This window comes from Triturus cristatus, chromosome 8 (assembly GCF_964204655.1).
Source record: "Triturus cristatus chromosome 8, aTriCri1.1, whole genome shotgun sequence".
Classification (NCBI taxonomy): domain Eukaryota; kingdom Metazoa; phylum Chordata; class Amphibia; order Caudata; family Salamandridae; genus Triturus; species Triturus cristatus.
Window position 1 is genome coordinate 1,269,314,076 of NC_140591.1, and position 16,287 is coordinate 1,269,330,362.

The following is a 16,287-nucleotide window of genomic DNA, read 5'->3' on the forward strand; positions in this document are numbered from 1 at the left end:
TGCCCATCCCTCAAACACTACTGTGTGAAATAAAAAAACAGGTCTCCTGTCAGGTGTGGCTGATAAGTTCTTCAGTATGAAATTCATTCCTGAATTTACATTTATTGATACACTGATGCAGTCTCAAGGTTGTTTGTTTGGCATTCATACACATGTTGAAATCTTGTATGGAAAATGGAAGAAAGAATATGACAATGTTATACTTAATGTTATACCCTGATAAGAACTCATCACCCAGATATAGCTTGGTTCCAGTGGCACAGTGAGCTGGGGACCTGGCTGATGAGCCCTTATCAGGGTGGAACCAATCCTAGGTGGCTTGTGTTCTTGTTCAGTTAAAACCTGGCCTGGTATTTTGGGCTGCACTGTTACCATGAGGAACAGGGTCAAGTCTGATTTGCATATGGCTTGGTCAAAACTGAGGTGGCATAGTGAGCAAAAGAATGATGGGTTGGGAAACTACTCTACTACTGAGTGATTGCTAGTGGTTAGACACATTACAAGCATTCCTCACATCACCTTTTGTATGTTTGGTCAAAAACATAGTAAAGACAGATATAGTTCACCTTTATATTGACAGCAATTTTATTGTACTGCTGCAATATTGTCTGTGATGCACAGGCTCTACTGTTACTATTATGATACTAGGGCAGAATTTATACTTTTCTTTTCTACATTCAAAAAGTCCTTCAATCCAGACTTAGTTACCCACCTTCAGATCCCTATCTTTTCCCTTCCATTTTCACCCACAGTCTCCTCACTTGTGAACATCTTAGATACAAGCTTCTCCATAATTCACATTGTCAACAAATGTGCCAAATCAGACAATTTCTATCAGCATACTTTAAAGATGACAAAACAACTCTTATCCCCTCCCCTTTTAAAATCGGCCGCTCTAGGTTTGATTTTCTCAATAGTGTACCAGCAGTCATTCTAAAAAGTGCCCTCAAGCCACTAAAACGGGTCTTTATGCCACTGCAAGACTTGTGTCTCCCGCCACAAAATTCAACTTCATCGAGCCTCTCCTTGTTGAGGGACGATGGCTTCCCACTGAAGCCAGAATAAAGTTTAAGTTAGACTGTTTGGCTTACTAAGCTGTCCACATCAAATCCCCTTTATGGCCCGCTACCATGCTGCTACTCATGGCACCCTCTTTCAAACTACGAATGCTTAGTATTAATCCTTCTTAGGTCTGCTTTGCGTCTGTGGAACTATATACAGACCCAAGGGTAAAAGCCACCCTGATGTCCTTCTGAAATCATCTGAAAACCTCCCTCTTCAAACTATTTTTGTCAACTGAGGAAATATGCCCTATATTCTTTCTCATCCTAAGCTGCCCGTCTTCCCAGTACTGCTGTTTTAACCCTTCTCTAACTGATGCTTACCTTTTTTTGCCATATTATTAATGTATTTTGTTATTTTCACTGTAGAATGTACATCTTGATTGTTCTATGTAAAGTGCTGTCATAAATTATGGTGTGCACAACATAAAACGGTTCAAATAAATAACCTAAACCATAAAAATAAATATTAAACAATGTAAAAATAAAACAAACAATAAATATTAATGTACAAATACTTTAAAAATTGATTTAAAGGTTTCAAAGATGGTGTGTGTGTTGAATACAGATGAATGCATAGTGAAATGTTTTAAGTGACTGTGAAACAAAAAAAGTATGCCCTAAAGTTAAGTTTGGTGAAAACAAGAAATGCTCCAGTGATCCAATTTAGAGTGCCTACATATCAGCATTCTTTCAATATAGTGAACAGGATATCAGCAGCTTTATGGAGGATGTTCTGCATCCACCACACGGTAAATCTACCCAATTTTGTTTGAGTCTGTTTATTGTAATTTTTCTTTTACATTTTCATATAGTAGCAGGCCAAAAAAACTAGGCATGTCACACAATACCATCACAATTCAATAATTTCGTAGCACCAACTATTTGGATGAGTCGTAGTGATAAGGGGCATTAGGGAATCCGTGGGGATTGGAAACTCAGAGCTGAGTTCCGGGAAAAGATAGGTTAGCAATCCACATCCACATGTACGCAGTTAAATACAGAGACATTGGGATGACAACTCCTGCAGCATCAAACAGGAACGGTGGAGCCCATTGGATTCATGTCTGATAATAATAAGACAGCCATGAATTTGAATAAACTTGGAACAGGAATCCCAGCAAAACAACAGAACAGTTTCTACAACTTAACACATCGCCACCATCCTCCCCAGGTGCCATCCCCTGCAGAAATTACGTCATTCAGCCACTATCATGTATCCTGCAAGAACTGTGGGGTGGGGGCGAGTCATGCGTGTAAGGTGTCCCAGTAGAAACGCAATAAGTGATATCTTTCTACAGCCGCTACCTGCTCAACTACTGTCTCCGTTTATGCGCTGGGGGGACTGCTCAGCAAGGAAGAATGATTAGATTGCAAATCAATTAAAATGGTGTCCCAATAAGTAGCAATGGGGTACTTGTGTAGCCCCGGTGTGTCTTCCCTATGTAATGGTATGCTTTTGGCTTGCGCCCAGTTAAGGATGTAATGCTCCCAAGCCTCAACCTGTAGGGGCTCCAAGGCTTTCCATCTATGGGTAATAAGACGTTTAGCCACTATGGAGACCAGATCTAGAAAGAGGGAGGTAACCCTATGAGTCTTCTGCCTATGAAACAGTCCCATGAGACATTACTCCCATTTATGCAGGTTACGGCGTTCAGTGCAAACAGACAATTTTGCAGTGATGGTGGCCAAATATATATGTAAGCGGGGGCAAGACCAAAGCATGTGCATTAGGTCAGCATCTATAAGAACACAGTGGGTAAGCAGCATCCTCCCTGTGATAAAACCTGTTGATGTTGGCAGGTGTAAGGTAAGCCCTATGAAAAATGTAAAGCTGAATTAGTTTGAATTGGGCATTGCATGGCACATGTCACAGGCTCTCAAATATGGCAGCCTATTTCTTCTCATTGCGCGGTCGATCTAAATCCTCCTTCCATCAGGAGCACAATAAAAGGAGCTGGGCAGCAGTGCGGGAACGGTGGGTGTCGGCAAACCATTATTTGAAGAGTCTACACCTGCTCATCATGTGTAGGTATAGAATTGTGAGATGCATGGGCAGTTCGGTGGTCATGTCACCCCAGTTGCGCCCAAGCATAGCAAGCAATGCGCTGTGCAGTAAGAATTGTCCCAGTGGTAGGTCATCTTCCTCCACCAGCATCTCCAATGCTGCCAATACACCATCCCTGTATAGGTCCCCAACGTCTGTATGCCTGCTGTATGTCATACCGTCAATTCAGCTGTCGATGTGGGACCCCCCGGCTAGGCATACCTAGTAGAGCCAACCCTGGGACTTAGGGGATCGTACGTTCAGTGATATGGAGGCACCTGCAGAAGCAACAGAATGCAACCCCCAGCATTAGGTAGTCGGGCACTCGCATTCGGCATGCAAGGGTGAAATAGATGCAAGAAAGTGGGCAGGCCACAGCCAGGGGAGATTGAGGCAGTGTCCGACAGACATAAACCCGCTAACCACTTCGCTACCCATTGGACTTGGGTGACAAGGTAATATTGTTCAAAATGCGGGGAAGCCAGTTCCCCCCTGTCCATGGGTAGATTAAGTTTTATCAAGGCCCCCCTACATCTCAACTTGTTCCAGATGAATTCACCGATCTGTTGTTCCAACACACAAAAGAACGTGCCAGAGATTTGTATTGGTTGATTCATGAAGAAATACAGAATGTGGGGCAAAACCACCATCTTCAGTAACACTGCCTGTAAAAGCCAGTGGCAGTATGCACCAGAGGGTCATCTGGGTGCGTAATGATGTGACTGCTCAAACAACATTGCCGTTAAACAAATCAGCCAGAGAGTGGTAAACTCTCCACCCCAAGTATGTGAATGTATGTTGTTGCCAGTCCAGATGTGTCCCACTGAGAAAAAAGCATGGATCGGGTACATCAGAGTTAAATGGAAAAAGACAAGATTTCTCCCAATTGACTCGCAATCCGGAAATGGTTGCAAACTGGACCAGGGTGGAAGCAATTGTTTCATGTATGTTGTGGGTGTCCCAAATGTATAACAACCTATCATTGGTGTATAATGATATTGCGCGTATCCCATCTCCCAGAGGGACGCCCCACTGCATCCCCCAATGGTGCATTGCCAACGCCAAGGGTTCAATTGCCAATAAAAACAGTAATGGTGACAGCAGGCAGCCCTGTCTTGTTCCCCTGTAGATAAGTACGACATCTGATATTAGAGGCCCTGTCTAAACCCTAATCAGGGGGTTAGTATAAAGCAGTTTCACTAGGTGTATAAAGCGGTGACCAATACCATAACGGGCCAATACAGTGAAGCGATATTCCCCTCTAAAGAGTCAAAGGCCTTCTCAAGGTCGAAGACCAGGGATCCTGCACAAGGGCACGCTTATCGGGCAAAAGTCATGATTGTAAAGAAGCGACACAAATTCAGGAAAGTTTTGTGAGCGGGGACAAACCCGTTTTGGTCCAATCAAAGATGGGACCAGGGGTGCCAGACAATCAGCAAGTTTTTTCGCCAGCTCCTTGTAGTCAGTATTGAGCATTGCAATTGGTCTATAGGCGCCGACGAGAAATGTGTTTTTATTGGGTCTAGGTAAGGAGATAACTGTCTCCTCTCTCTGGGAGGCAAAAAGACTGCCAAGTGAAATGGCTTTTTTGTACGTTGTTGACAAATGTGGAGCCAGTTGGGATGCATAAGCCTTGTACAGTTCTGCTGGCAAACTATCAGGGCCGGGGAATTTGCCAGTGGCCAAAGCAGCGATTGCCGTCTTTATTTCCTCCAGTGTGAGTGGGACGTCTAATTCTGCTCTCTGGTCAGCGGTAATGTGGGGTAGTGTCAGGCTGGCAAAAAAGGAGGCAAAAGTTCTCTGGTCCCACGTCTGCAGTGGACAGGTTTCTGTGTTTAATGTTGCTCGAGTTCTTCATGAATAGCACGCTGTGTATAAAGGACGGAGCCCATATCGGAGCCAAGCGCCATTATGGGCCACTGAGGCTGGTCCTGCCGGATAAGCCAGGCTAAGAGCAGTCCAGCTCTGTCAGCCGTGAAATGCGTGCAGGCCGAGTGTGTGGCATAATTAAGTTAGCACAGCCTTTCAAATAGTGTCATGTGTTCCGCCAGCTCTTCTGCGGCAACAGTATCACTAGCAACCCCGGTCTCCAGATCTAAGAGGGTGTGTGCTAACTTTCTAATGTCTGTAATCAGTGTGTGCCTCATGTTTCCTTGGACGCCCAAACAGTGTCCCCATAGCTTTACCATGAAGACATCCCATTCAAGTAATCTACAGGAGGCAGTACCAGAATTGTGGTCAAAGTAGTCCTCAATAGCTGTTCCAACAGAAACTTGGAATTGAGGATCCTACAGCAATGCAGGCTGGAGTCGCCAAGTAGGGATGGATGGCAGCTCAGCCGCCCACTATAGTTGCAAGATTTGGTGGTTATGATCAGGGTGGGTGCGGACCATGTATTCTATCCATTCGATGGAGGGAAGTAACGACGGTGCCCCAATCAGCCTATCAATTTGGACATGTTTGGTGTGAGGTCCTGAGTAAAAGGAATACACCTTTGTATTCAGATTCCGGAACCGCCACAGGTCGACCCGTCGCCATTACAGGAGCCAGTTTGTGAGCATTTGTGCTTTGGAGGACGCAGTCATGCAGGGCAACAGGAGGAAGGAGCAGTCAAGGGTAGTGTCCAGTACACTGTTAAAGTCCCCCCCCCCTTAAGCAACAGAGTAGCACTCTAGCACGATATGGTATGGGAGAGCACATGAAAGAAGGCAGCCTGTTCAGAGTTCGGGGCATATATTGCACCCAGAAATACGGAGCGGTCGTCTAACCAACCTGATATTATTATGTAATGTCCCTCTGGATCCAGGATCGTGTCTTCAGCAACAAATGGAGTCCCTGCCTTGACCCATATAAGTACCCTCAGGGCAGAAGTGGAATCATTGGTAGCAAACACCTGTCCACATCAGCATCGCTGCAGCTTGGTGCTCTCCGCGTGTATGATATGGGCCTCCTGCAATAATGTAATATGAGTACACCGAGTAGCAGCATGAAGGTGCATGCATGCCCCTCACATTCCATGTAAGTATATTAAAGCGGCCCATGAGTGATAGGGTATGGTGCCCACCATGTGAGCCTTGCATGGGGGCTGGCGAGTATGGATCCATTCAACCGGTATGTAAGGAGATCTGATGGCATATTGCGGAGCCAGTAAGAGTCGCAGGCCATAATGAAAATAATGAAAAACAACTTAAAAACAATAATACCAAAGTGCAGAGAGACAACGTGTTTATGCCCAAACCATGTTAGAACCAGACTCAGCAGGACTCAACCAGCCATATAACTGAAGGGTAAAAGGCTAGGCAGCCAGATAAGAAACATCCCATACAAAGAAGGAGGCATGTGTAGGAGACCGTGTCTAAGCCCGTCTCAGCATTATCCCATCACCAACGCAGGTGTATGGTGGGGAATCCTTTGATTAGGCCAGGTATCCACCACTTCAGTCAAGCAGCTGAAGAGAAAATGAGGTGAAAACTGTCCCATACCCCAACCTTGTTGTGAAAGAAAGAGAAAACAACCGGATTACACATTGTAGCAATGAATGCAATAAATGACAGCTGACATAAACGGAGCAGAGATATCAGTACACAGTGGCCAGGTACTTCAGGCATCAGATAATATCAACTGACGTCTGTGGCGTGACTGTGGGAAGCACTGATGAGTCTGCCCTGGAGGGCCATGTATTTGAGGAACCATTGTTGCTCATAGATTTGTCTGAATTTCCATCCAGTTCCGAACCACGGCCAATCTCACTCAACTCTGCAGCATTCTTTAAGGCCTGGCGCCTCTCACGAACGACTTACTCCAAGTCAGGTGCTTTTGCCATCTTAGACGAGTGTCATGATTAGGGATGTCAGTTGCGGCGCCTCTGAACTGCTCAGCTACGTGGCAAGGCAACAGTTTGTTGTGTGCACTCCACCATGGAGTGCCACACTGCTTCCAATCAGTCCCATACATCCAATGGGGAAGTGAAGAAAGGCATCTTCCCCTCTTCCATTACCCGCAAGCCTCCTGAAGAGGAGGGCAGATCTAATTCAAGGTCTTGGAGTTGGCATTTAACTGCAAGGAAGGAGCTGCGCCTTGCCTCTACTCGCAGTGTGTAACCTGTGAAGAACGTTATCTTCATGTTATCCACCGTGATCTCCTCCAGCTTCCGTGCTTTCCGCAAGACAGCATCCCTGTCCTTAAGGTGTAATAAGCAGAACAACAATGGTCTAGGGTAGGAGCCCTGTGGCAGCCGGTGCAGTGGGACTCATGAGCGCATTTCACCGAGAAGAACTGCGAGAAAGTATCCTGGGGCAGCAGCTGATCCAACCATTGCTCCACATACACTACAGCATCTGATCCCTCCGCACCCTCTGGTGTCCCTACTACACGAATATTATTGTGACGAGAGCGACCCTCTGTGTCCTCCATGCGGAGCTCCAGGACCTCCACCCACTTCAACGAGTCAAGTTCATAGGCTTTAGGTTGAACCTCTGCGAGTGTCTGCTCAGTAGTGTGCACCCTAACCGTTAGTTTGCGGTGGTCAGCATGGAGCAGCATCAGATCCGTTGTTACCGCAACTATCCGAATTTCCAAGGATGTCCTTGTCGTCTCCAAGGTGGTTCCAATCTTGTCCACTGCTGCGAGAACTGCATCCAGTTTGTCACTTAGAGACGGTTCGTGTGTGGAGCCATCAGCGGATTCAGTGCCGCTCTGTAGCATATCCTGTTCCATGGAGGGCTATGAGGATGCGCCCTTTGTGCCCATGCACTGGTGCACCATCACTCCTAGTGCCAACAAATCTGCTGGATCCAACTCTGCATTACAGGTCGGGCCCGCTTGCCAGCATCAAATAAAGGGAGGCACACGCCAGAATGAGCAGCCTCAAGCACACAGAAGCATAGTATAAGCTGGTGCGTAGAGAAGCCAGGACAGTGCTACACAGAGCCAGGTGGCGCAGGCAGTAGGACGACCAATCCCAGTGATAGTCTGCGTGTCTCCTCAGTATAAGCACAACAGATGTCAAGGTGCTCCAGATAAAGAGGGCCTGCTTACCAGCGCCTATCAATGTCCATGAGCTTGGCAGCATAAGCAGCCCTGACAGTATGTACCAGGCAGGTACTTTGGGCAGATTGTATTAGACTGTGTATGTAAGGGCAGCAGTACTCAGACATGCACACAACTGACAATCAGGTATGGGATAGTCCCTGCCCAACCAAGTAATGCAGCTAGGCTTGGCTGCCTATTTTGTTCTACCATGATGTCTTCAATGAGTTCAGGTGGGGAGCATTTTCAGTCGCCTGTCAGGGAGCACAGCATGGCAGTGTTGTTTTTATTGGCAGCGTTCAGACAACTCCAGGCCTGTAACTAGGCCTCTGCAATCATGCGCCGCCTCCTCACTGCACATTGATTCCATGCCCATCCAGTCAGGTGCCAGCAACAGTAGGGGCCGCTTTAACCAGCAGCAGTCCCTGAGCCTAGGCCCAAACACAGCAGGTGGTGCACACACTCAAGAGGTCCCCTAGTGGTCCCCGTTCCTCGTCTACAGTAACTGGGGAGAAGGGTCACACTCACCGCTTGTCAGATTACTCAATTTGTTGCTCCCACCATGCACCCGTGTTACATCCCCCCGTGGCCTTGTGGGGACGGCTGAGGGTGTTCTGGTACCTCAGGATGTTGCAGGTCATGTCCTGGTTTACTGCCACTCTGCAGTTCACTGCCGGGGGCAGCCACCGTCTTCTCCCCACCCAACGACAGTGAACAGCATCTCAGTGCGAGCAGCACACCGTTATCCGACTCCCAGTCGTAGCAAAAGAGGGGCCCACTGCAACGCCGTTTGCAGTGGCACCCTCTCCCGTGGGCGCAGCAGGGAAGTCAGAGTACACGGAGAGGGTCTCTGTAGGTGCAGATGCCGGCTTCTGGCAGGATATTCACAGGATAAGCTGGAGTAGAGCTGAGCTCGCCTAGAGCACGTCCGCCATGATTGCTGCCTAAGCCACACCCCAATTGTAAATGTACCCCAGAGTCTGTAAACACTACTTAATGGTCTCCTGTAGGGAAGGACTTCTTAAATGTCTTAAAAAGGAGCCGTACGGGGCAGCAGCTGAATCATAAGAGGCTCAGTTATTCCCACCCATAAACTATATTTACCTGACTTCCTTCACTATAGGATTTGCTTCTAGGCCAAGATGGACAATGGTCCTTGTATGGGGACATGTTGCGGGACCAATAATCAATGTTACCCTCCCAGAACTTATAAATATCCCCCTAAAACCTATTTTTTTAATTCATTTAATACAGAATAATTGAAAACTGTTGTCAGGTTTACAATTTAATGAACTGAGAGAGTGGGTTACCTCTGTAAAAACCTGTTTACATTTTCAGATTCCTAAATAGGTAAGCTGTCTTGATGACTTTTTAACAGCAATCATAATGACTGATAATACAATGTGGTATTTGTTTATTATATACATGTGGGTTCTACTAGATGTGCCGGTTAATATCTAAGTATTAACATGAGGTGTCATGTTCACTATGCAGCTCGAACTTTGCAGTAGGTTTTGAAGATTAAAACTACATTTGCTGTGTCTTATGGCCAACATAAACTATTTCTGTGCATGATCTGTGTGATTCTGAGCTCATGTGGCATTGTAGTCTCATAATTTAGCAAAGTTAGGAATATATCTGTAAGTCTTAGGATCCCCCTACATTGACATACTTTCCCCTGTTTCAGCGTGATCGTGCTCAAAGTTGTGCATATTATTTTTATCTAAATGATTGCTGATACTGAAGGTAATGTAAATGCATATTCAGTGAGATAACTTATCAGTTTGTGCATGCTGTTCTCAGTTTTCCCAGTAACATCCCACAACTTATCGTGTAAAATGAGAATCGCTTTTTGTTTTAGAGCCAAGATGAAGATATTGATGCAAAAATTGACAAAGAATTGCAAGAGGATGAAAACCATGAACTATTGAAAGTGAACCAACAACATGATCCAAATTCATTGATAGTGGAAAATGTTTCAAATGAAGTCACCTCAGAATCGGAGACATTCTTAAATCCTCAAAGCTCAGAATCAGATTTCAGCTCTGAAACAGCTCTGCAAGACACACAACCAGATGACCTGCCTCTACCAGATGGTGATTTCAGTGAGCAAGATGAAGAAGCAAAACGCTACATTGCAGAAAAGATTGAAATGGCAAACAGGCAGCTGGAGCACGAGAAGCCAGTAGATGACAAAAGAGAAAGAAAACTAAAGTTCAAGGATAATCTGATCGATTTAGAAGTTCCACCACTAGAATTTGTTGAAAACGATAGAGAATATAGTTACACTGAAGATGATTCATTAAGTCAGATGTCAGACCTTAATATACATGATGAACTAAAAGAGGAAAATTCATCTCTTCTTCAAAATGACTCTAATGATGACAACAAAGATGGAAAGGTTCTTGTAGAGAAAGACGGAAAGTTTGAGCTCATGAGTTTACGTGATATCGAGAGCCCAAGCTTTTTACCTAAGATAGATGGTGTGACTAGCGGAAATGAAGCACCAATGATATCACCAAAATCCTTGAATGGAAATGGTCTTGGCAGTCCCACACCCAAAAAAGAGGAGAATCTAATGCTGCTGCATTCAAGCACTTTAACACCACTGGTAGAAGTTGTTTCTTATTTACCGCAGCCACCACCTAATCCCAGAGGTCGACCAACCTCTGCCACCCATGCAATTAAAGGAAGAAGAAAATCTCCCAGAAGGGTGCAGTCTGCAGATATGCCACAACGAAATTCAACGTTTTCGCTTTCACCTCAACAAAAAGAACAGAAAGAGAAGATTGAAAAACTGAAAAATGAACAGAGAAAAGAGGTGAGCATTAATTACATTTCATTTTTAATATATAGTCATATAGAAATGTGTCACCATTTGATAAGAGTACTCTACCATTGGCAACACTGAGTACAAGTAAGTGGTCAAATTACAGACATGGAAAACCAAGACTGTGACAACCTTTGTTAATGTTCCTCAAAAGTGTTTTTATGATGTGTGCTGGAAAAATATGTTTACCACAGATGCATTTGTCTGGCTTTATAATGTCCAACTGTATAGGCTATCATCATTCCAGGTGCATATGTATCTGTGTAATATGTGTATATATTTAGGAATGGCATAGAGACCACTACAGCTGTCTCGCCAGCCTCCGGTGATAAAAATCAAAATCTAAAGAAAAATACATGCATATAAACATACAGAATTGCAGGCATACAGATTGCCCTACTTAAAATTATAATACTGTCAATGTTTTATATTTATTTGTTGTAAGAAATTGGGTTATTGATTGAGGGAAGTGGAAGCCCCGCTCAACCAACAACCACAATGCATGTCAGGGTGAACCACAAAAGTCAGTAAATTAACCTGTGCTTAATTCTCTGGTAGCTTGGCTCAGAGCACATTTATGCAGCACACAAACTGTAATTAAGTAAAAACACAGCACAAGAAAAATCCCAAAGCAATTTAGAAAAAGTGCATTTTAATAAATACAATGTGACTAAAACAACAAAAATCCAATCAGTAGAACCAGATTTAAAGTTTCAGGTAAATATAGCGCCTAAAATCACAAAGTGTCGCTTGCGGTCATCTGGTTGTGCTAGAAAAATTACAAGTGCAGGCCGACCGCGATGGAGCGCGAGGCAGATACAGGGACCTAGTTAGTCCAGCTGAAAAAGTTACCTTCTCAAAGTCTGGTGCGATGAGTACAGTTTGTGGTGGAGGAGGCCGTGAGGAGCAGATGGACATCACTGTAGCACGAAGAGCATGCCTGGCATCGCAGTTGGTCACCGTTGAAAAGCAAAGATTCGGTGGGCGTTGCTGACGGTTGTTGTTGGAGCTTCACATTGATAGTCACCACGGGCTGTCGTTGCTGTAGTGCAAATCTCGCGCTGACGGTCGTCGCTGACGGTCTCTGTACCACAAAGATTTGGGTTCACTGGAGCTTCATGTTGGCGGTTGCCATGGGCGGCAGGAACTCGGCAAGAATGGGCCCGTTCGCAGATGCGGAGAACCCTAACCTTCAGGATTTCTCCTTTTCTTGAAGAGGAGTGCACTCTGATGCCAGTCAAGGGTCCTGGACCTGTGGAGGCACCCCTTGGGGATCAAGAACTTACTCTAGGATATGTTAGAAGGGCTCAGGGAGGTCCAGTTGCAGGTCCAGTTGACGCAGGTCAGCTGGGCAGTTCCATAGAGGCCTCTGGGGCTTTTTGTGTCCCTTTAGCACAGAACAGGAGGTCAACCAACTGACAGTTGGAGTAACTCAGATTAGCCTGTAATGAAGTGAGCAGCTCCAGTCTTCCTTGTCAGAGAGCAGGGCAGACCTCAAGCAGCAGAGCAGTCCTCTGAGGAACAAGGCATACCTTAAGCAGCAGGGCAGTCCTCTGGGGAACAAGACAGTCCTTGTGCTGTAATGTTCACATGTCCAGGAGTGTACTGAAGAGTGTTATGAAGGTACACTATTTATACCTGGTGCCAGCCTTTGAATTGTGGGGATTCTGTATACTACCCCCACATCTTGTTTTGGAAAGTTCTTCTCTTCCCTTGTCAAGACTCCAAGAAATCTGGGGTGACAAAAGGCTTGTCTCGGGTTCATTTGTGTGTACTGGATGTAAGCCCTTTGAAGTGTAAGCGGGGCAGGGAACAGCTCCATGCATAGTCATCCTTGCAGGAGGGTCCTTCCTGTCCACATCGATAGGGTAATCCAGTGTTAGCCAATGGGAGAAATAGGCCTTGCAGTAGATGCTATCCAGTCTGGTATGAGGTAGGATACAGCCAAAACTGAGATGCAATATCTAGACCCTGCCATTTGAGAACGGTGGCTTTTAGTACAAGATCTAGAACACTATTCTCACACTGCAAAGACCCACTTTGAGCTATATTGATTCTTCATGCCTACTACACATAGTGGCTTAGACTGTCCTATGAAAGGTCAGGTATTGGCATCATAGCTTCCACTAATAGAGCCTGGTGTGCCCCGGGTACACTTTCGGGACACATGCCCCTTTTTCCCCCAGCTCAATTCAACTGATGTTTAATAATCCATCCATCCAATGACAGAAGAACAATCGAATATCTAATTTTTAAGTAGACTGGTGCTGACCTGTTTAACGCACTTATATAAAAATGTGACTTTCCTGACTGACATCACCTCAGAGCAGGTGGCACTGTTACTTCTCTTGATATCTTTGTGCATTTCAGACTGAGACATACAGTGCCTGCCTTCCCAGACGAGCTACTGGTGTTTTCCTCTGACTACCCAGATGTAGATGGAAACTGCTAGAGATTGAGTCTCTAGACTATACACGATGATAAACAATACTAGGGGGCGTGGCTAACCAGCCGAGATGGTGGATGCACTCTAGAGAGCCTCCACATCTCCTCCCCGTTATCCGTTCTGTTAGATTAGCTGGCGGCGCCATCCACACACCCTAGTACCATGTGAGCCAGATACCACGGGGCTGCTGTGGAGCCAACTAAGTACTGAAATGCGGTATCCTGGAAGAGGTAAACCGGCGGATGCCTGGACCCGCATGGTGGACCTATCGTGACACAGCTGGAGGCCATGCAGGGCGAGCGCACCACGAAACAGATGCAAAACCTCTCCGAAACAAGTTACACTCCCTGTACTACGGAACGAGGGACCCCGGGACCTGCTGTGGACGCTACTGGAGAGGCGTCGATAGCGACAAAGGAAAGAAAGGCAGGGAATGGGACCTTGAAGCATAACGATCGGACTCGAAAAATAAATCTACAACACAGCACGAGCCCCCCCAAGATTTGCCTCAGCTGCTGGCGGTGAGCACACAGGAAACCAGATTGGGCTGAGGCGGCACCCTGACCCGCGCTGCCATGTGCACTGAGGCCGCGGGGCCTTACACCGGCACTTACGTAAGAGGGCCTATGCCACACACCGCAAGTCTGAGAAGACCGGACCGCGGCTGCATCCCACCCAGCGGACCAGGTGAGAAGAGCAGTGGCCATACGCGGTGGGGACCCGGGGGTCTTGTCGGGCCCAGGCTTGTGACCCTAGTAGTGCGCGTGGGATGCCAGTGCCACCACCCGATCCCGGGGGCACACATGGCCGCTGGAAGCCACGGGAATAAAGATCTGGGAGCGTGACCTTGCCGACTAACACCCGGATTCAAGAAATAAAACAGAAGCCCGGCACTGGCTATGCCAAGACCTGCACCTACTGCCGGATGCGAGCACACCAGGGCCGGCTCAGGAACCCAGATGCACAGACAAAATGAGCGTGCATTTAAGACATTTTGAAAATCCCCGACTGTTCCATTAAAATTTTAATTTAGATTTTTGCATATTTTCGGTTTGTGTTATTTGTGAATTAAATTAAATATTTCATAATGTGTGTTATGTTTACTTTTTTCTGTGTGCATTATTTTGAGGATCTGAACGTAGAAATTGCTTAGGTGCGGGTCCCCATCTTCAAGTCAAAAGGTGAAAAAGGTCTGCCCTAGACCCTCTGGCCAAGCACAGGCTCCGAGCCAACTTACCAACTTGAGACATGCAACCAAGTGGACTGTAACCCATGAAAAACCTGCGGTCTTGTACCCCATTATGGTTAACGATGAGGTCTATGAGACTGCAGGATTAGTTATTTGATGGTGAGTTCTGAAACTCCTTTCACCATGGATGGACACACAAAAATTCACACTTATAATTTTTAAGGCTTTATAAAAGTCAACGTACTCATCTAGTGCAGATAATATGTAACTATAAAAGCAAATAATACAGTGGAAATTAAAGCAATTCCTAAGCAAATAATGAAAAGAATGCCAGAGGTCCACACTGTTGGCAAAAGAGAGGAAAAAGCCCAGTTGCTGCGGCTGCTGCCAGTGGGGGCTGCCTTGAGAGGCACTGGGGTTTTGCTTCCTGCCCCGCACATGCTGCAAAGTACGTTCATCTCTGACAAGTTGGATGTCTTGAGAGGCACCCGGTGTCCTTAATCTTCTCCTCATGGTGTTTACCATCTTTCCTTTCATCTGTGATAAGGCTGTGAGCGAACAGTTTATTGCTCTGAATTTGCCTGTTCTTTCTGCAGCCTCTGGAAAGGGCAGGGTTATTGTGGTGGGACCTTTGACATTCAGATGAACAAACCGATTTACAAACATTAGCAAGGCAACATACACGGACTCTGTACACTTTCGCACCTCCCGAATGCCGTAGTGCTAATAAACTAAAATTGTTATATTTCACATTCTCAGATGGCATGTCTCTGCATTTTTGTTTATAAATGGACTTCCGCCCGCTCCTTAATTGGTGAGCGCTACAAAACCATTGCAGGAATACAGTTGGTAAATTGGTATTGCCACCAGACGCTAGGAAAGAAAATCTGACTACAAAGTGAGAGGATTTCACGATATGGCTTGTTTTCAATAAGTTACTACAATTGGGGGGCCTCCATGAAACATGTCCATAATTTGGGCACAATTTAGCTGTGTTACATTTGCGCCACATCCCACACAGCCCTCGAGAGTCGAGAGTTTTCTGCTGCCTTTAATTCCTACAGGTTTCCGTTGAGGGATGTCGCACACTGCAGTTGCTCGAATTTCAGATGAAATATAATGATAGAATTGGTGTCTGTTCTTACAACTGAGATGTGCATGTCTAGATGTGTTTTCCTTTACTTGTCTGTGTGATGGGTAATTAAAAATGTTCCTCTGTGACTGTCAGTCTGTCCTTATTAGTTTGGCCTTCTTACTCTGTGACTGCGTCTGTCTGTAGTTGTGTGCTTGTCTCCATGTGTGTACTGTTCTTTACATTCCTTTGCGCTGAATTAGAGTGGCTGCGTGTATTAAGTGTAGGTTTGCAACTGTCACGTGTCTGTGTGCACACTTGTATCTATACGGTTGCGTCAGTCGCAGTGTCTGTGCACTCTTTCTTCTGTCGCCATATCTTACTGTGTCTACTCTTGCATCGGTCTCTGTCAAATGGCATCTACTTTCCTGGTGTGATGTATTTCACTAAGAGATGATAGGTTTCTATATTTTGAAACTCTTTATGATTTTGAATGTATTTTTGTGGAGAACTCAAGCTGAGTGCATGACCGAGAGGAGCCTGCAGTGAGCAGCAGGCTCACAGCGTGCCTCGAAGCATTTCTGCTGGTGTTGACAACCACAGTGTTGACTAAG

At 45.8% G+C, this 16,287-nt stretch overlaps 1 protein-coding gene across 3 annotated transcripts in view; it reads left to right on the top strand.

The window, feature by feature from the left end:
• The window catches only part of CCDC181 (coiled-coil domain containing 181), a 376,110-nt gene that overhangs the window by 217,201 nt on the left and 142,622 nt on the right, over window positions 1-16,287 (top strand). For all 3 annotated transcript variants that reach the window (XM_085622985.1, XM_085622987.1, XM_085622986.1), the window contains exon 3: window positions 9,998-10,957. In XM_085622985.1, the coding sequence (XP_085479111.1) occupies window positions 9,998-10,957 (960 nt within the window). The remainder of the gene's footprint in view (window positions 1-9,997; window positions 10,958-16,287) is intronic.